This window comes from Panthera uncia (assembly GCF_023721935.1).
Source record: "Panthera uncia isolate 11264 chromosome C1 unlocalized genomic scaffold, Puncia_PCG_1.0 HiC_scaffold_4, whole genome shotgun sequence".
In the NCBI taxonomy this organism is placed as follows: domain Eukaryota; kingdom Metazoa; phylum Chordata; class Mammalia; order Carnivora; family Felidae; genus Panthera; species Panthera uncia.
Window position 1 is genome coordinate 63,955,583 of NW_026057585.1, and position 26,864 is coordinate 63,982,446.

The 26,864-nt window shown below is 36.8% G+C and overlaps 1 protein-coding gene across 7 annotated transcripts in view; it reads right to left on the bottom strand.

Moving 5' to 3' along the window:
- Positions 1–26,864, bottom strand: part of OSBPL9 (oxysterol binding protein like 9) — a 200,845-nt gene that overhangs the window by 151,850 nt on the left and 22,131 nt on the right. For all 7 annotated transcript variants that reach the window (XM_049617196.1, XM_049617194.1, XM_049617192.1 and 4 more), the window contains exon 2: positions 6,265–6,315. In XM_049617196.1, coding sequence (XP_049473153.1) covers positions 6,265–6,315 — 51 coding nt within the window. The remainder of the gene's footprint in view (positions 1–6,264; positions 6,316–26,864) is intronic.

The window sequence follows — 26,864 nt, forward strand, 5'->3', positions numbered from 1 at the left end:
AAAAAGGGAAGACAGTTTAAGGGACATATGAGACATCAAATAAGCTAACATTTGCATCACAGGGCTCCCAGAAGAGTGAGAGAAAGGGGCAAGAGTCTTATTTGAAGAAATAGTGGTTAAAAATTTCCCTAACCTGGGGAAAGAAACAGACATACAGGTCCAGGAAGTACAGAGAGTTACCAATAAGATGAACCCAAAGATATCCATATCAAGACACACTATAACTAAAATGTCAGGGCACCTGGGTGGTTCAGTTGGTTAAGTGTCCAACTCTTGGTTTCAGCTCAGGTCATGATCTCACAGTGTGTGGGTTCAAGCCCTGCATCAGACTTCAAGCTGCTGAGGTAGAGCCTGCTTGGGATTCTCTCTTCCTCTCTGCCCCTTCCCTGCTTACACGCACGTTCTCTCAGAATAAATAAACTTTTATTTATTTTTTAAAAAATTTTTTAATATTTATTTATTTTTGAAGGAGAGAGAGATAGAGTGTGAGTGGGGGAGGGGCAGAGAGAGAGGGAGACACAGAATCCGAAGCAGGCTCCAGGATCTGAGCTCTCAGCACAGAGCCTGACGCGGGGCTCAAACTTACAAGCCGCGAGATCATGGCCTACGCCAAAGTCAGACACTCAACCGACTGAGCCACCCAGGCACCCCAGAATAAATAAACTTTTAAAAATAAATTAATAAAATATCAGAAGTTACAGAGAGAATCTTTTTTTTTTAATTTTTTTTAATGTTTATTTTTGAGAGAGACAGAGTGCAAGCAGGGGGAGGGGCAGAGAGAGAGGGAAACACAGAATCTGAGGCAGACTCCAGGCTCTTGAGCTGTCAGCACAGAGCCCAATGTGGGGCTCCAACTCACAAACCACGAGATCATGACATGACCCAAAGTCAGACACAACCAACTGAGCCACCCAGGCACGCCAAAAAGAGACTCTTAAAAAAAGACTTGTGATATACAAGAGAACTCATGTAAGATTTTTTAGCAAAAACTTCATAGGTCAGAAGGGAGTGAATGTTATATTCAAAGTGCTGAAAGAAAAAACTTCCAATCAAGAATACTGTACTCAGCCAAGTTATCATTCAAAAGTTCAGGAGAAAGAGAATTTTCCAGGCAAGTACATGATAAAGGAGTTCATCACCATTAAACTGGCCTTTTACAATGAGAAAGAATGAAATACGGCCTTTTGTAGCAATGTGGATGGAACTGGAGAGTGTTATGCTAAGTGAAATAAGTCATACAGAGAAAGACCGATACCATATGTTTTCACTCTTATGTGGAGCCTGAGAAACTTAACAGAAGACCATGGGGGAGGGGAAGGAGAAAAAAAAGAAAGAGAGGGAGGGAGCCAAACCATAAGAGACTCTTAAAAACTGAGAATAAACTGAGGGTTGATGGGGGGTGGGAGGGAGGGGAAAGTGGGTGATGACCATTGAGGAGGGCACCTGTTGGGATGAGCACTGGATGTTATATAGAAACCAATTTGACAATAAATTTCATATTTAAATAAATAAATAAATAAATAAACAAACAAATAAACTGGCCTTTTAATTAATGTTAAAGTGACATCTTTAAGCTGAAAAGAAAAGGCACCATCTAATAACAAGAAAACATATGGAAGTAAAAAACTCACTAGTAAGGCTAAAGATAGTAAAGGTGAGAGATTAACCATTTATAAAGCTAGTATAAAGGTTAAAAGACAAAAATAGTAAAACCAACTATAACTGCAATAATTAGTTAAGGGATACACAAAATAAAACGATATAAAGTATGACATCAAAAACATAAAACATGGTGGAAGGGTAACAAAAATGTAGAGTTTTTATAAGTTGTTATTGACTTAAAATATGCTGTTATATATAAAGGCTGTTATTTGTGAACCCCATGGCCAACTACAAAGCAAAAACCTATAATGAAAAAGTAATCTAAACATAATACTAAAGAAAGACATGAAACCACAAGGGTAGAGAGCAACAGAAAAGAACAGAGAGGAACTACAAAAACAACCAGAAAACAAATAACAAAATGGCTATAAATACATACTTATCAATGATTACTTTAAGTGTAAATGAACTAAATTCCCAATCAAAAGACAAAGAGTGGCAGAATGGGCTAAAAAACAAACACACACACACAAAAACAACAACTAGACTCCTTTATATGTCACCTGAAAGAGACTCACTTCAGATCAAAGGACACATGCAGACTGAAACTGAAAGGACAGAAAAAGATATTCTGTACAAATGAAAATCAAAAGAAAACTTGTTTAGCTATCTTTATATCAGACAAAATAGACTTTAAAACAAAGACTGTAATAAAAGACAAAGAAAAGTATTACATAATGATAAATGGGTCAATCCAAAATAGGATATAACATTTGTAAATATTTATGCACCCAACATAGGAGAACCAAAATATATAAAACAAATATTAACAAACCTAAAGGAAGAAATTGATAACAATACAATAATAGTAGGGGACTTCAATATATTTTCATTAATGGATAGATCAACCAGACAGAAAATCAATACAGAAACACTGGCCTTAAAAGACACATTTGGCCAAATGGACTTAATAGATAAATAACAGAACATTCCATTCAAAAGCAGCAAAATACACATTCTCCTTAAGTGCACATGCAACATTCTCCAGGATAGATCCCATTAGGCCACAAAACAACTCTCAATACATTTAAGAAGACTGACATCATATAAAGCATCTTCTCTGAACACAATCATATGAAACTAGAAATCAATTTGCAACATTGTGATTTATGAGAAATTTATTTTGGTCTTCTGTATAACCAAATACATATTTCTCATAAATCACAATGTTGCAAGTGATTTATAAGAAATTTATAAGAAATATATATTTGGTTATTCAGAAGACCAAAATATATTTCTCATATATATTTATCTTCTTCTATAGTTTCTGACTTACAGCTCCCAAAACCTTTGGATTTTCCTAGGTATTGAGAGTGTACAGTGTCTTTTGTTAACAAGGCAAATTTTAGAACCCACATAAGGATGCGGGCTTGTTGGCAGGAGGACCAATCATGTGATTAAACAGTTGGAACTTGTAGTCGACCCCACCTCCAACCATGGAGAGGAGAGAGGTTGGAGGCTGAATCAGCCAATGGCCAAAGACTTAGTCAATCATGACTATGCACTGAAGCTTCCATAAAAACCCAAAAGGACTGGGTTCAGAGAGCTTCCAGGTTAGTGAACACATGGAGATGGGGGGCAGTGGCATGCCTGAAGAGGGCATGGAAGCCCCATACCCTTTATCCTTATCTTGTCTTATATCTCTTTATCTGGCTGCTGATTCATATCCTTTAGTAAACTGGTAAACATGTTTCCCTGAGTTCTGAGTTGCTCTAGAAAATTAATCTTAAATTAATTAAGGAGGAGGCTGTTGGAACCTCCAATCTGTAGCTGGTCCGTCAAAACACAGGTAATAGCCTGGGGCTTACAATTAGTATTTGAAGTAAAGGGTGGAGGGTGGGCTTGCAGAACTGAACCCTTAACCTGTGAGCATTTTTCAGGCACATCGATCAATGGAACAGAATAGAGAGCCCAGAAATAAACCCACACATCTATGGTCAGTTAATTTATGACAAAGGAGCCAAGAACATACAATGAGAAAAGAAAAGTCTCTTTAATAAATGGTGCTGGGAAAACTGGACAATGAAACGCAGAAGAATGAAAGTGGACCATTTTCTTACACTGCACACAAAAATTAACTCAAATTGATTAAAGACTTGAACATAAGACCTGAAACCATAAAACTTGAGGAAAACATAAGTGGTAAGCTCCTTGACATTGTTCTGACTCCAAAAGCAAAGGCAACAAGAGCAAAAATAAACAAGTGGGATGACATCAAACTAAAATTCTGCCTTGCAAAGGAAATCATCAACAAAATGAGAATGCAACTTATTACACGGGAAAAAATATTTGCAAGTCACCTACCAATAAGAGGTTAAAATCCACAATGTATAAAGAACTCATACACTCAATAGCAAAAAAACCCAAACAACCCAATTTAAAAATGGGCAGAGGATGTGCCCATTTAGACACATTATTCCAAAGAAGACATAAGGTGGCCAACAGGCACATGAGAAGGTGTTCAACATCACTGATTATCAGGGAAATACAAACAAAAAACATGAGATAGCACCTCATACCTATTAAAACGACTTATCAAAAAGACAAGAAATAACAAGTGTTGTAGAGAACATGGAGAAAAGGAAACCTTGTACACTGTAAGTGGGGATGTAAATTGGTACAGCCACTGTGGAAAACAGTACAGTGGTTCCTCAAAAAATTAAATAGAACTATCATATATATGATCCAGCTATTCAACTTCTGGGTATTTATTCAAAGAAAGCAAATGAACAAACAAAACAAAACTCATGGCTACAGAGAACAGGTCATCAGAGGGGAAGAGGGTTGGAAGGTACAAAATGGGTGAAGGAAGTCAACTGCATGGTGATAGATGGTAACAAGATTACTGTAATCATTTTGTAGTGTATACAAATATCAAATTATTATATTGTATACCTGAAAGTAATATAATGCTATAAACCAATTTTACCTCAATAAGAAAGAAAATGAAGGGAAATTTCATAATTGTTTTTATGAAGCAACTAAAAAAAAAGGGACAAGAAATAATAAGTGTTGGTGAAGATGTGGAGAAAACATAACTCTCATGTAATGTTGGTAGAAATGTAAATTGGTGCAGCCGCTACAGAAAAAAAGTATGAGGTTCCTCCAAAATTAATGAGAACTACCATATGACCCAGCAATTATACTTCTATGTATTTATCTGAAGACCATGAAAACACTAATTTAAAAAGATATATGCACCCCATGTTCACGGCAGCATTATATATAACAGCAAAGATATGAAAATTACTTAAGTATCCACTGGTGGATGAATAAAGAAATTGTGTTATATATATTTCTTTATATATCTGTATGCGTATACACACACACACACACACACTGGAGCATTATTCAACCATAAAAATGAATGAAATCCAGTCATTTGCAACATGAAGTGACCATGAGGCTGTTATGACACATGAAACAAGTCAGATAAAGAAAAACAAATACTGTCTGATCTCTCTTACATGTGGAATCCTAAAACAACAACAACAACAACAAACCACACACCAAGTTCACAGATACAACGAACAGACTGGTAGTTGCCAGAAGCTGGGGGTGGAGTAGGAGAAAAGTTCACTGTTTTTGTTTTTCTTTAGTTTCAATAAATTGAAGGGAAAAAAAAGAATTTGGTTTCTTTAGTTATTTCCCATTTCTGCCAATTAGCTACTGCTAATAAAGACAATATGTTTACCAAATATATTTCACATCTTCAAAAGTAAACATGCAGAAAAAAGATGGCAGAGAGAAAGCAACAGGAGTCTGAGGAAGAAAAGACTACTAGAAGCTGATTTACCCAGTTATGATAAAGGTAGGCTCATCTTTAGATGTAATGGAGTACTAGAAATTATATCCCCAACCAAGTACTCTTTCTTGCCTTTAGCAATTTGGATAATGATGGAAACTCCAGTAAGGTAGCCACTAGCCATATGGGGTTACTGGGCACCTGATATGCAGCTAGTCTGAACTGAGATATGCCATATGTGTAAAGGACACACTAGATTTTGAAGACTTAATATGAAAAAAAAAGTGTAAAACATCTCATTAATAATTTTTATTGATTACATGTTGAAATAATAACATTCTGGATATACTGGCCCAAACAAAATATATTATTAAAATTAACTTCACCTATTTGTTTTTCCTTTTTAGATGTGGCTACAACAAAATTTTAAGTTATATATATGGCTCACATTATATTTCTACTGGATGTCACTGCTACTTAGACCCTTATTAAATAGTGTTGAATAGGTAAAAAAAAAAAAAAAAAAAAAGCAACTACAAGTGGGGATTTTCAGAGTTATTTCTACTCTTTGCTCTACTACCAATACTACAATTCATTTAATTTCTTGTCTCTGACTATAAAAATAGAGGTTAAAGAAAAAAAAAAAAATCAGTTGCTGCATTAGTCATGAATACAACATTAAATCAATGACCAAAAAACTGAGTTCTACTCCTGGTTCTGGCACTCATTTTTTTCTCTCTGAGCTTTAGTTGCCTGTCCCAACAAATAGTGAGAAAACTAAACTAAATTTAACTTCCATGATCCATCAAATTTTTTTTTCATCAAAATTGGTTTCCATAAAATGAAAAAATACTCACTCTGAGTCTCACACATCCTCTGCGAGAGCCTCTCATCATTTTGTCCTTGGACTAAAAGAAAAACAAAAACATCCAATGAATAAAAGATTAATAGACTGTTTATAGAATCATCTGGGGATAAAGAGAAAAAAATTATAGTAGTAATATCCCTCCCTTCTCCCTATCCCCCTGCAACCCCCAAAATCATTAAGGATAGGAATTAGTTTCAAATGAATATGTTTTAAAGTGGCAGTGAGGATGCTGGTGCACCATTGGTAGAAATGTAAACTGGTGTACCCACTATAGAAAACAGTATTGGAGGTTCCTCAAAAAACTAAAAATACAAATACCATACGATCCAGTAATCCCACTTCTGGGTATTTATCCAAAGAAAACAAAAACACTGATTTGAAAGATACATGCACCCCTATGTTTACGGCATTATGTACAACTCCCAAGAAATTGAAGCAGCCTAAGTATGTATCAATAGATGAATAGGTAAAGAAGATATAGTGTGTGTGTGTGCGTGTGTGTGTGCGCGTGTACGTGCGCACACACACGCGCACACACATGCACACACACACGCACACACAGTGGCGTATTAGTCATAACAAAGAATGAAATCTTGCCATTTGTGACAACGTGGGTTGGCCTATGGGGTATTATGCTAAGTGAAATAAGTCAGACAGAGAAAGATAAATACCATACAACTTCATCTATACGTAAAATATAAAAAAACACAAACAGAAACAGACTCATAAATACAGAGAACTAGTGATTGCCACAGGGGAAGAGGTAGGGGGATGGGCAAAATAGGTGAAAAAGATTAAGAGGTATAAACTTCCAGTTATAAAGTAAGTAAATCATGGGGATGAAAAGCACAGCATAGAGAACATAGTCAGTAATGTCATAATAACTTTGTATGGTGACAGATGGTAACTATACTTGCGGTAAGCAGTGAGTAATGTATATAAATGTTGAATCACTATGTTGTACACCTGAAACTAATATAATATTGAATGCCAACTATAAAAAAATAAAATGAAAACCTTTTATAGTCTATACAAATAAACCTAACCATAGAACTTTATGTTTGCCTTTAATGTAGCATATATTACACTATAATTTTCATTCCTCCTCATGCCCCTTGACTCTCACTCAGTGTTTCTCATATTTTAATGACTTTGAGAAACACCTAGAAGGCTAAGAATCACCCAAAGGTTTAAGATTCACTCCCAGATGATAACTCAGGCAGATAGAGGACCACATTTTGAGAAACATTGCTTTATCTCTTTTCAATTCCCCAAATGATTCACATTTGGGCATATCTCAGATTTGCCTCTGAGATATCTCATCCAGTGTTCCTCAGTTTGGAATATACTTGACCCTGATTTTCTGCCTTTCTGTCACTCATCAAGCACTTTTCCTTACCTCTGATTTGGATTCCTATCCTGGTTCTCAGAGTCTCCCGTATATTTCCCTGTCATCGCATGCACCCTGTGCTATAATGGCTAGTTTACTTGTCTAAGTCACCCACAAGACTGCATATTCCTTAGAACAGTAGGAATTGTATCTGATTTATGCTCCAGAACAGTGTCTGCCACACATTAGATGCTCAAAAAATATTTACTAATGAAATACTGCTTACCTTTTAAGTCTCCCTTACTAGACTGAGCTGAGCAAAGGCTATATTCTGCATAATAAGCCTTGTGTTGATGTTCAGTAAATATTCCTAAAATTAAATTTAGTCATGAGCAATAAAGTGAAACCTCAAATAATCAAAGTTTTAAGAAGATTTAACACCTCCACAACTGAAATTTTTCTGTACTCCCCTATGCAAGAGAGAAGTAAAACAAGACAATATCATAAAACTATGTTTTAAAGAAAACTGTTCCACTTTAAGCCACAGATGCCCCACATCCAATGTACTGAGCCACAGGCAAACTTCCAGCTATAAGATGACTATAAAGGATTTAACATACAACATGGTTACTATAGTTAACAATACTATATTGCATACTTAAAAGTTACTAATAAAGCAGATCTTAAAAGTCCTCACCCCCCCACACACACACACAAAGGTTAACTATGTGAGGTGATAGATAATGTTAACTAACCTTACTGTAGTTATCATTTTGCAATATATACATATATCAAATCATCACACTGTACACCTTAAACTTATACAATATTATAGTCAATTATATCTCAATAAAGCTGGAAAAAATAAATATTTCTTGGGGATATCTGCATGTCTGTACATAAAGATCTGCTTTATCCCTTTCATTGCCTACAGTACTTTCTATGAACATAGCCTATTTTTTCATTAATTCTAAACTTATGAATGTAACAATATCACAATGATAAATCAAAGTTGACTCTCTTCAAAAAAAAAAGTACTGAGCCATAGGAATTCACGTTCAAAAATGATTATTAAAGTATAGAAGACAGTCTTCTTTTATTCTACTTAAAATACAAGAAAGACTCATATATTTTATTAAAAAAAAATTCAATACCAGGCACAGGTGTAAGAGTTCTTTGCTAATAATACAGTTAGCAAAAACACAGTTAACAAAAACATTCCCTAAACAAAAACCTTTACCATACCCTAGACTTATTTTCAAAAGTGTCAAGACAAACACAAAAATAATAATTAGGCTTGAAAATACTCAGTGAGAAATAGAATACAACTCAAGGTAAGAACCAACACATTCATCCTCAATTACTCTCCCACTTTAAAAAATATAATTATAGTAAACAGGAAAAGAGTAAGACAGGCCCCAATGATGGTATCACCGTTAGGGTTATGAATTAGTAAACACTGAAAGAAATAAGTGAAAATAATTAAAACAAATGTAACTAGAAACAATCAGACAAATCCAGAATGTGAAACATCCTACAAAATAATTGGCCTAGACTCTTTAAAAATGTCCAAAAAAGGGGAACCTGGGTGTCTCAGCTGGTTAAGCGTCTAACTTTGGCTGAGGTCATGATCTCACGGTTTGTGGGTTTGAGCCCCACATCAGGATCTCTGTTGTCAGCACAGAGCCTGCTTCGGATCCTCTGTCCCTTCTCTCTCTGCCCCTCCTTCCCTCCCTCCCTCCTTTCCTCTCTCTCCCTCTCTCAAAAATAAACATTAAAAATAAATAAAAACTTAAAATGTCCAAAAAAAAAAAAAGACTAGCATGTAAATAATTGCAATACAATAAAAAATAAATTACATGAATACAGGCACAAAGTGATGTGAGCTACAGAAGGCTCCCTGCCATGAAAAAAGATTAGGGAAGGCAATACTGAAGGTTTCAGGTTTCAATCTGGGACTTAAAAAAAAAAAAAAAAAAAAAAAAAAAAGATTCTAATAAAAAGAGAGGAGAGGTAGAAAGAAAAAGGCATTCCAATCCAAGGAAACAACACCAGCAAAGGCACAGTTACAGAAAACTCTACACACAAACTATTCATAAGAGAGTAGACTTACAGACCCAAGCACAGAGTGCAGAGGAACGGGGAAAAAGACAAGACTGAAAAAGAGATATTCCCCAATATTCATCCATTCTCCTCTTCTTCCTTTCAGTAATAAAACCTTCCACCCCAAGTTTTAACTGAACACATGGCTTTCCTGTTGGATATTACACTTCCAGCCTCCCTTTCAGGTAGATACAGGCTATTTATCTATATAATGTCCAGTGGGCTATGAATGGAAGCAATGTCTGTAACACATAATGCCTTTATTTTTACGTGTGAGAGAAAAAGCAAGCATGAGTGGGTTAGGGGCAGAAGGAGAGAGAATACCAAGTAAGCTCCATGGCCAGTGCAGAGCCCCATGGGAAGCTCGATCTTAGGACAGTGACCTGAGGTGAAGTAAGAGTCAGATGCTTAGGGGCGCCTGGGTGGATCAGTCGGTTGAGCGTCCAACTTTGGCTCAGGTCATGATCTCATGGCTCATGAGTTCGAGCCCCACGTCGGGCTCTGTGCTGACAGCTCAGAGCCCGGAGCCCAGAGCCCAGAGCCCAGAGCCCAGAGCCCAGAGCCTGCTTCTGCTCCTGTCTCCCTCTCTCTCTGCCTCTCCTCCACTCAACACTCTGTCTCTCTCTCTCTCAAAAATAAATAAACATTAAAAAAAAAAAAAAAAAAAAGAGTCAGACGCTTAACCAATTGAGCCAGCCAGGTGCCCCTACATTGTGCTTTTAAAAGAAAACTGCTTACAGGGCTCCTGGCTGGCTCAGTCAGAATAGCATGTGACTCTTGATCTTGGGGTCATGAGTTTGAGCTCATGTTGGGTGTAGAGGTTACTAAAAAAATAAATAAATAAACTTTAAAAAAAAAAAAAAGAAGGAAAGAAATGCTTAAAAACCCATTTTTCTCAAGCGCACACGGAACATTCTCCAGGACAGACCACATGGTAGGCCATAAAACAAGCCTCAATAAATTTAAAAGGATGGAAACAATACAAAGCATGTTCTTTGATCATGATGTGTTAAAAGCAGAGCTCAATAACATTGGGAAATTCACAACTATGTGGAAATTAAATGATACTCTTCTAAATAATGAATGGGTCAAAGAAAAAAATCAGAAGGGAAATTAGAAAATATTTGCGATGTGAAATGAAAACAACATACCAATACTTATAGGAGATAGTGAAAGCAGTTCTTAGTGAGAAATTTATAACTGTAAAAGTCTACATTAAAAAAGAAAGATCTGAAATCAAGAACCTAACTTTTTACCTTAAGTAATAACACAAAGTAGAGCAAATAAATCTAAAGCAAGCAGAAGAAAGGAAATAATAAAGGTCACAGCAGAAATAAATGAAATTGGAAAACAGAAAAACCACAGAGAAAAATCAATGAAACCAAACACTGGTTCCTTGAAAAGATCAACAAAATGGGACAATTTAGCTTTACTAACCAAGAAAAAAAGAGGATTAACATTACTAAAATCAGGAATAAAAGAGGAGACATTACTAACAACCTTACAGAAACAAAAAGGAGTCTGACTCAAGAAGACAAAAAAATCTGAATAGACCTATATAACAAGAGATTGAACTAGTAATCAAAACACTTATCACAAAGAAAAGCCTTAGGCCCAGGTGGCTTCACTGAAAAATTCTATCAAATGTTTAAGGAACTAACAACCTTTCATACCCTTCCAAAATTTCAGAATGAACACTTTCCAACTTTTTCTATGAGTCTAGTGTTATTCTGATACCAAAACCAGACAAAGCTGTCACAAAAAAAGACTAACACCTACTGTGAATAAAGATGCAAAAATCCTTAGCCAAAATACTAGCAAACCAATCCCAGCAACATGCAAAAAGGATTATACAGCAAAATTATTATGGTCTAAATTTGTGTCTCCACCCCTCAAATTCATATGTTGAAATCCTAACCCTCATGATGATGGTATCTGGAAGTAGAACCTTTGGAATAGCCCTCATGAATGGAATTAGTGCCCTTATTTTTAAAAAAAAAAAAGCCTAGAAGAGCTCCCTTGCCCTTCCACAATGTGAGATTACAGTGAAAAACAATGGTCATCTAAGAAGCAGGTCCTCATCAGACATTGAATCTACCACTGCCTTGATCTTGGACTTCCCGGCCTCCAGAACTGTGAGAAAAAATTTCTGTTGTTTATAATCTAACCAGTTCATGGTATTTTTGTTGTAGCAACCCAAACATACAAAGACAGTGACCAAGTGGGATTCATTCCAGGAATGCAAGGTTGGGTCAACATATAAAAATCATAATATGCTGTATTAATAAAATAAAGAACAAAAGTCACATGATCATCTCAAAAACAGGAAAACCACTTAACAAAATCCAACATTCTTTCATGATAAAACCACTCAACACTCTAGGAATGGAAAGTTACTTCTTCAACTTCATAAAGGGCATCTATGAAAACCCACAGCTAATGTAATAATTACCGGTAATGGACTAAAAGCTTTACACCTAAGAACAGGAACAAGACAAGGATGTCCTCTCTCATCACTTCTATTCAACACTGTACTGCAGGTTATAGCTGGGAAAATTAGATAAGAAAAAGAAATAAAAGACATCCAGATTGGTAAGGAAGAAATGAAACTATTGGAAGGTGACAGAACCTATATACAGAAAATCCTAAGAAATCCACCAAAAAACTATTGGAGATAATAAATGAGTTCAGCAAATTTTCAGACCACAAGACCAATATATAAAAACCAATTGTGTTTCTATACCCTTGGAACAAAATATCTAAAAATGAAAAACAAACAAACAAACAATTCCAGGTGTGCCTGGGTGGCTCAGTAGGTTAAGCATCTGACTTCAGCTCAGTTCATGATCTCACAGTTTGTGAGTTTGAGTCCCTGCATCAGGCTTTTCACTGACAGAGCAGAGCCTGCCTTGGATCCTCTGTCTCCCTCTCTCTCTGCCCCTCTTCCACTCATATGCTCTCTCTCTCTCTCTCTCTCTCTCAAAAAATAAACATTTTAAAAATCCATTTATAATATCAAAAAGAATTAAAATACTTAGTAACAAATTTAATTTTTAGAAATACAAGGCTTATACAATAAAAACTACAAAGTATTGTTGAAAGAAATTAAAGACCTAAATAAATGGAAAGACATCTCATGTTCAAGGAACGGAAGACTTAAAATTGTTACAATGGCAATACTCCCCAGATTGACATAATTCCTATGTGACAGATTTCACATAATCCCTTATCAAAATCCCAGCTGTCTTTTTTGCAGAAATTGATAAACTGATCCCAGAATAGCCAAAACAATCTTCAACAAAACAACAACAAAGTTGGAGAACTCATACTTCTCAATCTCAGAGCAATAAAAAACTAGAGTAACAAAGACAGTAATTAGAACAATGAAATAGAATTGAAAGTGTAGAAATAAACTCACACAGCTATGGTCAACTGATTTTTGACAAGGATGCCAAGATCATCTAATGGGGGAAAGAACAATTTTTCTAACAAAGAATACTGAGACAAATGGATATACCCCTATGCAAAAGAATAAAGATGGACCCCTACCCTATACCATATAAAACCATTATACTTATTAATAATAAGCTAAAACTATGAAACTTTTAGAAGAAAACATAGGTATAATTCTTTGTGACCTTGGATTACACAATGGTTTCTTAGTTATGACACCAAAGACACAAGCAACAAAAGAAAAACAAATTGAACATCAAACTTAAAAAAACACTTATGTGGGGTGCCTGGGTGGCTCAGTCGGTTAAGTGTCTGACTTTTGCTCAGGTCATGATCTCACAGTTTGTGAGTTCAAGCCCCGCCTTGGGCTCTGTGCTGACAGCTCAAAGCCTGAAGCCTGCTTCGGATTCTGTGTCTCCCTCTCTCTCTCTGCCCCTCCTCTGCTCACATTCTGTTTCTCTCTCTCTCTCAAAAATAAACATTAAACAAAAATTAAAAATAAAAACACTCATGCTTTTCAAAGGACACTATCAAGAAAGTGAAAAAACAAACCACAAAGTGGAAGAAAATATTTACAAATCATACATCTGGTAAGGAACTAGTATCTAGAATATATAAAAACTTAAAATTCAACAATAAAGATAACCCAACTTAAAAATGAGTAAAGGGGGCGGCACCTGGGTGGCTCAGTCGGTAAAGCATCCAACTTCAGCTCAGGTTGTGATCTTGCAGTTTGTGAGTTCGAGCCCTGTGAGGGGCTCTGTACTGACAGCTCAGAGCCTGGAATCTGCTTCAGATTCTGTATCTCCTCCTCTGTCTGTCCCTCCCATGCTCATGCTCTCTCAATAATAAATAAACGTTAAAAAAAAAAAAAGTGTGTTTTTTTTTAAATGAGTAAAGGATTTGGATACTTCTCCTAAGAAAACCAAACTAACAAAATAATCTCAGCTGGTGATAAGCTAAGAAAATAAGGCAGGGTAATAATCAGAAAGTTGTTGTGGGAAAGTGGGGTTCTACTTTAACGCAGATTGTTTGGGAAGACTGTTAGAGGGTTCATATCTACACTGAGATTTAAATGAGAAAAGCCATTCAAGTGAAGAATCTGGGGGAAAGTTTCAGGCAGAAGGAAGAGCAGGAAAGGATTCATTAGTAGGCTTGCTCTCCCATTCTCAGCAAGGGCTATTTCAAATTGTCTCCATTCTCCCACCACACACTCTCCCTCAGCACATTTCCACTTGGCTTTCTCACAGGCATTTCAAACCCAACATGTCTGAAACCAACTCACGATTTTCTTTCTCAAATCCTATCTTTCATCCATCCAAAGTCCACCGCCCTACTTCTGTCTCCTAAAAATCTCTCAAATGCTTCTGTTTAATATCATCTCCACTGTAACCGCCCTAATTGAGACCTCCATAATCCATCCCCTATGCTGTATCACCTTCTAACTCCTCTCTCTTTATCTACTCTTCCTCTGCTCTAATCTTTCTCCATACAGTAGCCAGAGGAATCTTTTCAAAATATAAATCTGGGCAGGTCACTACCCTGATTAAAACCAAAATAAACAAGAGGCACTTGGGTGGCTCAGTCGGTTAAGCCTCTGACTCTTGATTTTGGGTCAGGTCATGATCTCATAGTTCCTGGGCTCAAGACCCACATTGGGCTCCATGCTGACAGTGTGGAGTCTGCTTGGGATTCTCTCTCACCTTCTTTCTCTGGCCCTCCCCAACTCACTGTGCACTCTCTCTCTCTCTCAAGATAAATAATAAATAAACTTAAAAAAATAAACAAAATAAACAAAATAAATAAGAAAAAAATATTTCAAGGCTCTACACTGCTCTTAAGATAAAATCCAAATTTCATAACTTATCCTCCTACAGAGACTGTTTGCCCTGGCCCCAGCCTACCTCTAAAGTCTCCATCATCCCTGCACCCCAGCCACACTGACCTTTCATTACCTGAACCAGCCAAGTGCCTTCCTGCCTTAGGACTTTTATACAGACTGTTCCCATTGCCTGAAGTGCTTTCACTGATCTAGTTTCACTTCATTAACTGGATAATTCCTATTCATCCCTCAGTTCCCTAAGAAGGCAACCTTTACCTGAAGACCTAGACTAGATTACATAATATTCTCACATAATATTCTTATTTTCCTTCATAGTACTGTGGAGAAAAAACTTCCCTGGATTTCTCAGTGTCGCTGTAAAAAGCCCAAGAGTTCGCCAACATTTCCACCTGCCTTATGAAGTCAGGGATTTGTTGTTTTCCCCATCTGAAAGAATAATAAAACTTCTTCTATTTCCCATAGACAGTTAAAAGGTCAAAGCCTGGAGTAGGTCCCTAGGCTGAGCCCCCAAGGCACCAGGAAGAGGGTACCAAGTATCTCCCTAGGTATTTACATGAAAGAAAGAAAGAAAGAAAGAAAGAAAGAAAGAAAGAGAGAAAGAAAGAAAGAAAGAAAGAAAGAAAATGAAGCCTCAGAACTGAAAAAGGTCTCTAGTCTGTAAAAACAAAGACCCACAAGGCTATCTGGCTCCAGGAAAGATTTTACTTGTATACCAAGTTAGATATGCAAGTAAAGGGCTGAAGTTAGGATTTAGGCTTCTTACCTTTCGAAGGCAATCTTTTCAGGAGGGCAGAGGGACAGTTGCCTCTTTACCCTTCAAAAGTAGAGAAAACTCATTTTTCCTCATCTCTCACATACATCTACTTGGCTATGTGTGTAGGACAATTGATGTGGCTCTTATGACACTGCCCTAGGGGTAAGGGCTTGGACTAGGGCAGAAGGAAGCCAATACTTTTATGCTTATGAAATCTGTCTCTCACCCAGAATACCTCATGTGTGTGCAATCAGGATAAAATTAATAAAAAGGAATATTAAAAATATACCAAATATGTAAATAATAATTAACTGAAATTACTTATTTGAAGTTCATCATCCCTGTTAGCCTATAAATTCTAAGAGAATAATCTAATAATACAGTAAAGATTCAAAAACATTTGTTGAATGATAGGAAGGCTGTACATACATGCAGACAGCCATTTTAAGTTTCAATAAATAAAGCCTGTAACCATATATATTATGTCTTAACAGCAAGTACTCTGAAGCTTCTATTATTATTTTGGTTACATTGTTGAGCAAACTAAAATAAAGCTGTTAAATTAGCTGCCATAGTACAAATTAAATTTCACAGCTTTTAGTCTGTTACTAAGTCTGTTAAGCCTGCCTCAAAGGAAAAGAACCTCTGTCCTTTATGCTACCATCTTCATATCTGCTTGACACTTAGATACTTATCTTGGCATTGACTGCTGCTCCCAGGAAGTCAAGGAACAAAGCCTAACCCCCACCTGTTTTGATAACAAAACAGTCAGGGATATATAATCAGCACATTCATAATAAGCCCCTGCTAAGAGGAAATCTAGGCTGTGGTTAAGCAACCAAAAGAAGGTGACTGCAGAATAAAGGACCTTGTAGGGAAAATTACTAAATTAACAAAACCAGAAACAGTTCTCCTTCTCTCACAGAAGTAAGTTTCTTAAAGGGTCACATAGGTGTATCAGAAAGAATTTACACTGCCAAAATTAAATGCACAAACTATTTGAGAATATAACTTGTTTAGGTAGGCTCACTTAATGAGAGGGACACCTGTATCCACAGAGATACTTATCATCTCTTTCACTCCAAACCCACTAACAACCACCACTACTCACTCCCCACACACTCTCCCAATGACCACTTTAGGGAAAATGACAAAAGCCCAGCAGACTAATGAAAAATACATATTATGTTATCTTCCTCCTAGTTAAAAACAAATGGACTTCACTTTACATATAAATCACACTATGTGATTATAATTTCAGCAGTTCATCAGGAAGTTATCAATGAAGACTCCATTAACTGTTAAATAGAAAATAATGTAATTTCAACCTCAAGTTGCTTTTTTTTTTTTTTTGAGAGAGAGGGCACAAGTGAGCGAGGGCACAGGGGTGGGGGTGGGGAGTGAGAGAGAGAAGCAGGGCTAACCCAAAGCGGGGCTCGTGCTCACCAGAGTGAGCTCACCCGAAGCATGGCTCAAGCTCACCCACCATGGAACTCAAACTCCCAAACCATGAAATCATGACCAGAGCTGAAGTCAAATGCTTAGCAACTGAACCATCCAGGCACCCTCACGTTGCTTTAAAATGCTTTGTGGACAGGTCAATAATCACTGAGGGATGCTACTCAATTTTATTTTTAAATAAACCTTCTGATCTATCAGCCTGCAGGGGGAAAGGAAAGCTTTTCTTTCATCTGAGAATTACAGAATCTTGCAAAAATTGTTATAAAACATGGGATCTGAAATTAGTTGTGAAATGAGTATTAGGAAACAAACAAAAAGTCCCAAAATCAGAGTGGTGTGACAATAATGACCTGCATTCTCAATTCTTAACTTACAGAGTTGTCTGTCTGTTCTGTCCATTTCTTAAATCCTTAGGAAAAGGTTATTCTGAGGACACTGAGAATTATGAGCTGAATGTCAAGTCTTAAATCAGCTTAATGTACAATTGCTTCTCAAAAAGAGGTTAACACAATCTAGCAGAGCCTCTTAATTGTTACACACGAGATATATTTTATTACTTTATCTGAACTTCAGTGTACCACATAAAAAACATCTTCTGAAAGGATGGCTACATATATTTCAAAGTAATTTAAATTAAGAACAGCTCAAAATAGTCTCCAGTTAGGCTTCTAAGGTTATAGACACATGAAATCATTATTAAAATGTAAAAAATTCAGGGGTGCCTCGGTGGCTCAATTGGTTAAGCGTCAACTCGGTTCATTATCTCCTGGCTCATGAGTTCGAGCCCCACATCGGGCTCTGTGCTAACAGCTCAGAGCCTGGAACGTGCTTCAGATTCTGTGTCTCCCTCTCTTCCTGCCCCTCCTCCACTCACACTCTGCCTCTCACTCCTTCAAAATAAATAAACATTTTTAAAAAATTAAAAAATAAAGAATAAAACATACAAAATTTGTGGCACCTGAGTGGCTCAGTTGGTTGAACACCCGACTTAGGCTCAGGTCATGATCTTGCAGTTCATGAGTTCAAGCCCAGAGTAAGGCTCTGTGCTGACAGCTTGGAGCCTGGAGCCTGCTTCAGATTCTGTGTCTCCTTCTCTCTCTGACCCTCCCCCCCGCCACCACAATCTCAAAAAAACATTAAAAAAATTTTTTTTAATAATAAAATGTACAAAATTATTTCAATCTCTCAATCATATATGTGCTTTTTAAAAAAGAAAAGGAAGTACTATTTCTAGGAAAAAATTACATTAAGTAAGCATACCCAGAGATATATAATTTACATTACCCTATAAACAGTACAGTTTAATGATATACCATGGGCTGTAGAGTGAAAGAGATAAGATTTTGAATTTCTGCCCTGCCAACTTGATAGAAGTGTGACTTTGGCTAAGCAGCAAGTTCCCTAAGCTATTGCTTTCATAGGATCATTACAAGTACTGAGTTAAAACAAATCACTTAGCATAACATCTGGCACAAGATTCATGACCCTTCCTTGCTTCTACCTTAAATATTGCAGGAGATGCACAATCATTTCCTCTGAGCCTAAGCTAACCCTGTGCCCTTTAGACCATACTTTCAGGCATTTCTCCTAGCATCAGCTCAGTCCCCTCTATACACACTACACACACACACACACACACACACACACACACACACACACACACACCTGCTTTAGTAATAATACATAGCCCCTACAAAAATAAGCAACTAAACAAAGCATAATGTTTTCCTCCTTCATGCTCACACACTTCCTTTGTGGATTCTTTCCCACTCCAGCTTCTATACTCAGGTACAATTTATTATATTCTATTCAATTTATGGCTATTGCTAGTTCACTAGTTATTATAATTGTTACATCTCATTTTCTTGCCAAACAGTGGGTTTGATTATCATTGTATTACTATTATTCCCACCCTATCTTACAGAACTTAATCGATGCCTAGAACCTAGAAGGTATGAGATAAATGTCTGCTAAGTGAATAGCCCCAGCTTCCTCTCCCTGGCATGCCACTCATTCAACAAACATAATTCACTCAAAATAGGCCCATTCATTCCCAATTTAGTATTCAACAATTCTGAGTAAAACAGGTGAAACTTCTTCCCCATTTCTAATGCCTTTACATCTCTTTTTAAAAATTTTTTTAATGTTTATTTTTTGAGACAGAGAGAGACAGAGACAGAGCACAAGCAAGGGAGGGGCAGACAGGGAGACAGAGAATCTGGAGAAGGCTCCAGGCTCCAAGCTGTCAGCACAGAGCCTGACACAGGGCTCAAACCCACGAACCGCGAGATCATGATCTGGGCAGAAGTCGGATGCTTAACCCATTAAACCACCCAGGCGCCCCCTTTACATCTCTTTTAAACAAATTTTTTACAATTATACTTAAAAATACTACCATAAAACAACTAAAGAGCAATACAAATTTCTAACGGTAGGTAAGCACTAAATCAAAGTACCAAAGTAACCACTTAGTTATATCTTCATTATAACTAGTTAACTGTACCTCCAACAGGACTATAAAGATTAGTTCAGCATATTCCAGCATACACTAACTCAAAAGTATCTTAAGTTTATGAATTAACTAACTCACAAAATCTAATTTGGTGTTGGTACATACTGCCACCAATGAAAACTTGTTTAATTGGAAATATAACTATGGATTTACTCTGCTTCACAAAGCAACTGAGCCTGGAAAAGTTTTACACGAACACATTCAAAATTCAGAGGGGGTTGGGGCACCTGGGTGGCTCAGTCAGTTGAGCGTCCAACTTCGGCTCAGGTCACGATCTCACAGTTCGACCCTGTATTGGGCTCTGTGCTGACAGCTCAGAGCCTGGAGCCTGTTTTGAATTCTGTGTCTCCCTCTCTCTCTGCCCCTCCCTTGCTCACTCTCTGTCTCTCAAAAATAAATAAATGTTAAAAAAAAATTCACAGGGGGTTTGCCATTTAAACTAATTCTACAATCCTTTTATAAAGCAAAAAATGCCTCCCCAAACTTGTTATATAAAGACAGTTAAATTCTGGGGTGCCTGCTGTTGGTGGGAATGCAAATTGGTGCAGCCGCTCTGGAAAGCAGTGTGGAGGTTCCTCAGAAAATTAAAAATTGACCTACCCTATGACCCAGCAATAGCACTGCTAGGAATTTACCCAAGGGATACAGGAGTACTGATGCATAGGGGCACTTGTACCCCAATGTTTATAGCAGCGCTCTCAACAATAGCCAAATGATGGAAAGAGCCTAAGTGTCCATCAACTGATGAATGGATAAAGAAATTGTGGTTTATATACACAATGGAATACTACGTGGCAATGAGAAAAAATGAAATATGGCCTTTTGTAGCAACATGGATGGAACTGGAGAGTGTGATGCTAAGTGAAATAAGCCATACAGAGAAAGACAGATACCATATGGTTTCACTCTTATGTGGATCCTGAGAAACTTAACAGAAACCCATGGGGGAGGGGAAGGAAAAAAAAAAAAAAAAAGAGGTTTGAGTGGGAGAGAGCCAAAGCATAAGAGACTGTTAAAAACTGAGAACAAATTGAGGGTTGATGGGGGGTGGGAGGGAGGGGAGGGTGGGTGATGGGTATTGAGGAGGGCACCTTTTGGGATGAGCACTGGGTGTTGTATGGAAACCAATTTGACAATAAATTTCATATATTGAAAAATAAATAAATAAATAAATAAATAAATAAATTCTGGGGTGCCTGGGTAGCTCAGTCAGTTAAGTGTTTGACTTCAGCTCAGGTCATGATCTTGCAGTTCATGAGCTCAAGCCTAAGCTAACCCTGTGCACATCAGGCCATCTGTTCTGATGATGCAGAACCTGCTTGGGATTCTCTCTCTCCTCTCTCTCTGTGGCTCCCCTGCTTGTGCTTTCTCTCTGTCTCTTTTTCTCTCTGATAAATAAACTTAAAAAAAAATTAAAGACACTTAAATTCTTATTTGAATGTTAATTTTACTTTGCTCGAAATAAATTAAATCTGTATTAAAAAGATCAAGTAACACAACTATATGGTCAACTAATCTTTGACAAAACATGAAAGAATATCCAATGGAAAAAAAAAGTCCCTTCCACAAACGGTTAGGAAAACTGGACAGCAACATGCAGAAGAATGAAACTGGACCACTTTCTTATACCATATGCAAAAACAAATTCAAAATGGATTAAAGACCTAAATGCGAGCCAGGAAACGATTGAAATCCTAGAGAACACAAGCAACAACCACTTTGACCTCGGCTGGAGCAGTTTCATATTAGACACGTTACTGAAGGCAAGGGAAACAAAAGGAAAAATGAACTATGGGACTTCATCAAGATAAAAAGATTCTACATAGAGAAGGAAACAATCAACAAAACTGAGAGGCAACCAACGGAATGGGAAAAGAAATTTGCAAACAACATATCTGATAAAGGGTTAGTATCCAAAATCTATAAAGAACTTAACAAACTCAACACCCAAAAGACAAATAACCCAGTGAAGAAAAGGACAGAAGACATGAAGAGACATCTTTCCAAAGAAGACATCCAGATGGCTAACAGACATATGAAAAGATGTTCAACATCACTCATCATCACGGAAATACAAATGAAAACCACAATGAGATATCACCTCACACCTGTCAGAATGGCTAAAATTAACAGCACAAGTAACAACAGGTGTTGGTGAGGATGCCAAGAAAGGGAACCCTCTTGCACTGCTGATGGGAATGCAAACTGATGCAGCCACTCTGGAGAACAGTATGGCAGTTCCTCAAAAAGGGAAAAACAGAACTACCCTGTGACCTAGCAATTGCTCTGCTATTTACCCAAAGGATACAAAAATACAGATTCAAAGGGGTACATGCACCCTGATGTTTAAAGCAGCATTGTCAACAACAGCCAAACTGTGGAAAGAGCCTAAATGTCCACTGACTGGTGAATAAATAAGATGTGGTATATATACAATGGAATATTACCCAGCCATCAAAAAGAGTGAAATCTTGCCATTTGCAACAATGTGGATGGAGCTAAAGTGTATTATGCTAAAAGAAATAAGTCAATCAGAGAAAGACAAATACCATATGATTTCACTGAAATGTAGAATTTAAGAAACAAAACAGATAAACATATGGGAAGGGGGGAAGAAGAGAGAGGGAAACAAACCAACAAGAGACTCTTAAATAGAACAAACTGAGGGTTGATGGAGGGAGGTAGATAGGTGATGTTAGATGAGTGATGAGTATTAAGGAGGGCACTTGTTATAACGAGCACTGGGTACTCTATGTAAATGAAGAATCACTGAATTCTACTCCTGAAACCAATATTGCACTGTATGTTAACTAGAATTTAAATTAAAAAACATAAGACATCCAGATGGCCAAATGACACATGAAAAAATGCTCAGCATCACTCATCATCAGGGAAATACAAATTAAAACCACAATGAGGTACCACCTCAAACCAGTCAGAATGGCTAACATTAACAACTCAGGCAACAACAGATGTTGGCAAGGATGTGGTGAAAGAGGATCTCTTTTGCACTGTTGGTGGGAATGCAAACTAGTGCAGCCACTCTGGAAAATGGTATGAGGTTCCTCAAAAAAATTAAAAATAGAACTACCCAATGACCCAGCAATTGCACTACTAGGTATTTATCCAAGGGATACAGGTGTGCCGTTTCAAAGGGGCACATGCACCCCAATGTTTACAGCAGTGTTATCAACAATAGCCAAAGTATGGAAAGAGCCCAGATGTCCATCTACAGATGAATGGATAAAGAAGATGTGATATATATATACAATGGAGTATTACCCAGCAATCAAAAAGAATGAAATCTTACCATTTGCAACTACGTGGATGGAACTAGAGGGTATTATGCCTAGCAAAATTAGTCAGAGAAAGACAAATATCATATGACTTCATTCATTCATTCATACAAGGAATTTAAGATACAAAACAGATGAACATAAGGGAAGCAAAATTAATATAAAAACAGGGACAGGGACAAAACGTAAGAGACTCTTAAATATAGAGAACAGAGGGTTGTTGGAGGGGTTGTGGGAAAGGAATGGGCTAAATGGGTAAGGGGCATTAAGGAATCTACTCTTGAAATCATTGTTGCACTATATGCTAACTTGGATGTAAATTTAAAACTTAATTAATTAAATTAAAATTAAAAAAATAAAAACACAAACTCAAAAAAATAAATTTTGAAAAGTAAAATAAAAATAAAAAGATCAAGTAAGAGTCTCATCTAACATGCTCTGATGCTCTCATATCTAAAAGTAAGGTCTCCTGGGGCACCTGGGTGACTTAGTCAGTTAAGCGTACAACATCAGCTCAGGTCATGATTTCACGGTTTGTGAGCTTGAGCCCTGCATCGGGCTCTCTGCTGTCAGCCCAGAGCCTACTTTAGATCCTCTGTGTTGCTCTCTGCCCCTCCCCCAATGGTTCTCTCCCTCAAAAGTAAGTAAATAAACTTAAAAAAAAAATTGGCATCCCATACAGCTTGCTTTCAGAGAGTATATGCACTAACACACTAACCAGAAAGCCTAAGAATACAGTCTCCTTAACAGTTATATTTCTTGTTATGAATAAATTGGAATACTAGTTTATATAACAGTAAACACAATGTATAGTTAGCGAATATATGTCAAACACTGTCATAAACTTTAGCTTTTTGTTAACATTTACTGAGCACTTCTATGCCAGACACTATGCTAGTGCTTTAAGCACAATTTTATTTAATTCTCACATCAGTCTTATAAATTCTTTTTATTATATCCATTTTATAATCGAGGAAGCAAAGGTTCAGAAAAGTAACTTCCCATGGACTCATGAACAACACATGGGAGATACAGGATTCATATCCAAGTTTAACTCCAAAGGCCATGAATTTCTACCAGTTACTATAAATCTGGTTAAGTCCTCCTTCAAAGATTTTCTGAAGGCTGATTGTCAAATCAGCAATCGTGAATTCAGTAGTATAAATGTCACCCTATAAAGCCTCACAGCAGTACCTCAGTAGGTGTACCCCTGCCTTCTGAACTACCTCTGGCCTATAAACCCTAGGTCACTAGATAATAAATTCAGGTCCACATCCCTTATCTGAGAACTCTGTTCATACATGTTTTGAAATTCACTATTTTAGAAAAATAATACAGTATCCATATAGTACATACACTGTGTCATACCTGAACTGGGATCTAGGGTATCAAGCGTTTAATTAATTTCACAATCAGGCATATTAATATTTCTGTAGTACAACATATATTTACACTAACTATGATAAAGACCATAAATACCCACACAGTTCAAGACAGGCTTTACTTCCAAATGAGAATATAATAAATTTAGGGAAAAAACTTTTGGAATTCAAAGATTAAGAAATTTCAAGGGCAGCTGGGCAGCTCAGTCATTGGGGCATCTTGACTCTTGATTTCAGCTCTGGTCATGATCTCACTGCCATGAAACTGAGCATCATGTCAGGCTCCATGCTGAGTGTGAAGCCTGCTTGAGATTCTCTCCATCCCATTCCCTCTCACTCTGCCCCTCCCCCACTCATGGTCTCAGTCTCTCTCTCTCTCTCTCTCTCAAAAAATTTTTAATAAATAAATATGAAATTTCAAAATTGCAGTAAAGGATTGTGGGCTTATATTTTGATCTAATGACCTATTACATTGTGAAGTCCCAGGTCTTTCACTATTTCTTAAAAAAGATCATTTTATCTTCAAGTCAGAATTTTAAGCCAACAGATCAGTGAAAAGAATGACTTTCACAAGGTTTAATTAAGCACAGCTATGATGACTTGCAGTTGTCACATTCTTTCTAAATACTAAATATAGCCTAAATTCTGTAAATTAAGTTATGTTAATATATGTAGACCTCAAGGTAAATTTTCTATTTTTGCTTTGTTTCTCAAATACTGCCTAAAATACTAAATAATAATTGTTATTTCACAAAAAATGATTGAAGAAATAATGGAGACATGCATGTTAAACTCCAGGTGGTTTGTGTTGTATATTAGTACAGTGCAGTGATAATCCATTATTATCATTCAACTTCACTTCTGTAACAAAACTTTTCTAGGAATGTTTTTCCTCATTTGGCAAAGACCAAGTCAGGGCCCAAGATAATAAGGTCATGAAAAGACAAGCAGTAAGAAGAACATTACAAAAATTTGAAGATAGGAGAATTTGTACAACATACAAAATAATTAGCATCAACAAGAGTCAGAACCACAGACTTTTGTAGTCTTTGTCCTAATTCTAAGACTCATCCTCAGGCCCCAATTTAGAATGGAGCTATACTCCAAAAGCTCCTGTTCAAATGGCGACTGGAACTAAGAACAAATATTTGTAAAGAAACTGGTAAAAATAGTTCCCAAGAATTCCAGAGGTATGGCTAAGGGCTTAAGAAATTTTCAAGGACTTTGGGGCGCCTCGGTGACTCAGTGGGTTAAGACTCTTCATTTCAGCTCAGGTCATGATTTCACGGTTCATGGGTCTAGCCCCGCACTGGGGTCTGTGCTGACAGCATGGAGCCTGCTTGGAATTCTCTCTCTCCCTCTCTCTCTCTGCCCCTCCCCACTTCACAAAATAAATATATTTTTTTAATGCTTTTAAAAAAAAAAGAAAGAAATTTTCAAGTGTTTTTTCCTCCCTAAGGAAAAAAAAACAAAAAACCTCAAGGCCACCTGGCTATATGCATAGGTGAAAACATCCCTCATGACCTTCTAAAATGAGACCACTTAGACTGAATGTTTGTGTGTTACCATATATGGGAGACAAAGAAGTAAAAAATATATAAAAAACTAAGCCACATGGCATTTGGGGCTCAGTTCTTCAGGTATGAACCCAAGTGAGTGGTGCTGGCAGGAATACAGTTTCTTCCTGGAAAGAAAAGCCTCAGTGTCATGTCTCTCTGTGCAAGAATCTTGCTACACAAGGACTTGACAAGTTAATGATCTACAATAAACATATTTTACTTTCATAATCAGGGGAAAAAAACTTTTTAGAAAAGCAATGTAAAAGCCCTCATTCTTTGTCAGGTCTAATTTTACTTCAAAATTGGGTTTCGTAAAAAGGAAAAAAAAAAACAAAACAAAAGGAAGAAGGCAGAAGAGTGAACATGCAAGCACAAAATGGTGGGTTTGTCATGCAGGATGTCACCTATCAGAAATTTACACTTAACTCCTCTTTGAATTGTAGGTGACTACAATTTCAAAGTGGAATTATCTTTAAGAATTTGCCACTACCTTTCTATTCTCATCCTGTGAATATAAAATATTCATCACTCAACAAATTCTAAAACTTAGTATCTGCTCCCTACTCCCTTCTCCTCATCTAGTAGGCTTTTAGTGAACTGTAATAGGAAGGACAATCTTTGCTTATCCTTGGCATTTCAACAAGAATGATCTAAGTCCCTATCTTACATCTTAGATGTAAAAAGATTCAGTACTTTTTAATGATTAATCAATGTAGTTAGCATTTTAGAATGATCTTTGCAGAAAGTTTACTTCATTGTGATAATGATATTAATTATTTGTTACCTGTCAGCAGACTAGTGATAACTTGGGTTTATCATCATTTTTAAGTATCACTGCAAATGCAATTCAATATCCTCTGAAAGAAAGAACATTCTATGTGGAGTGAGAAAACTTT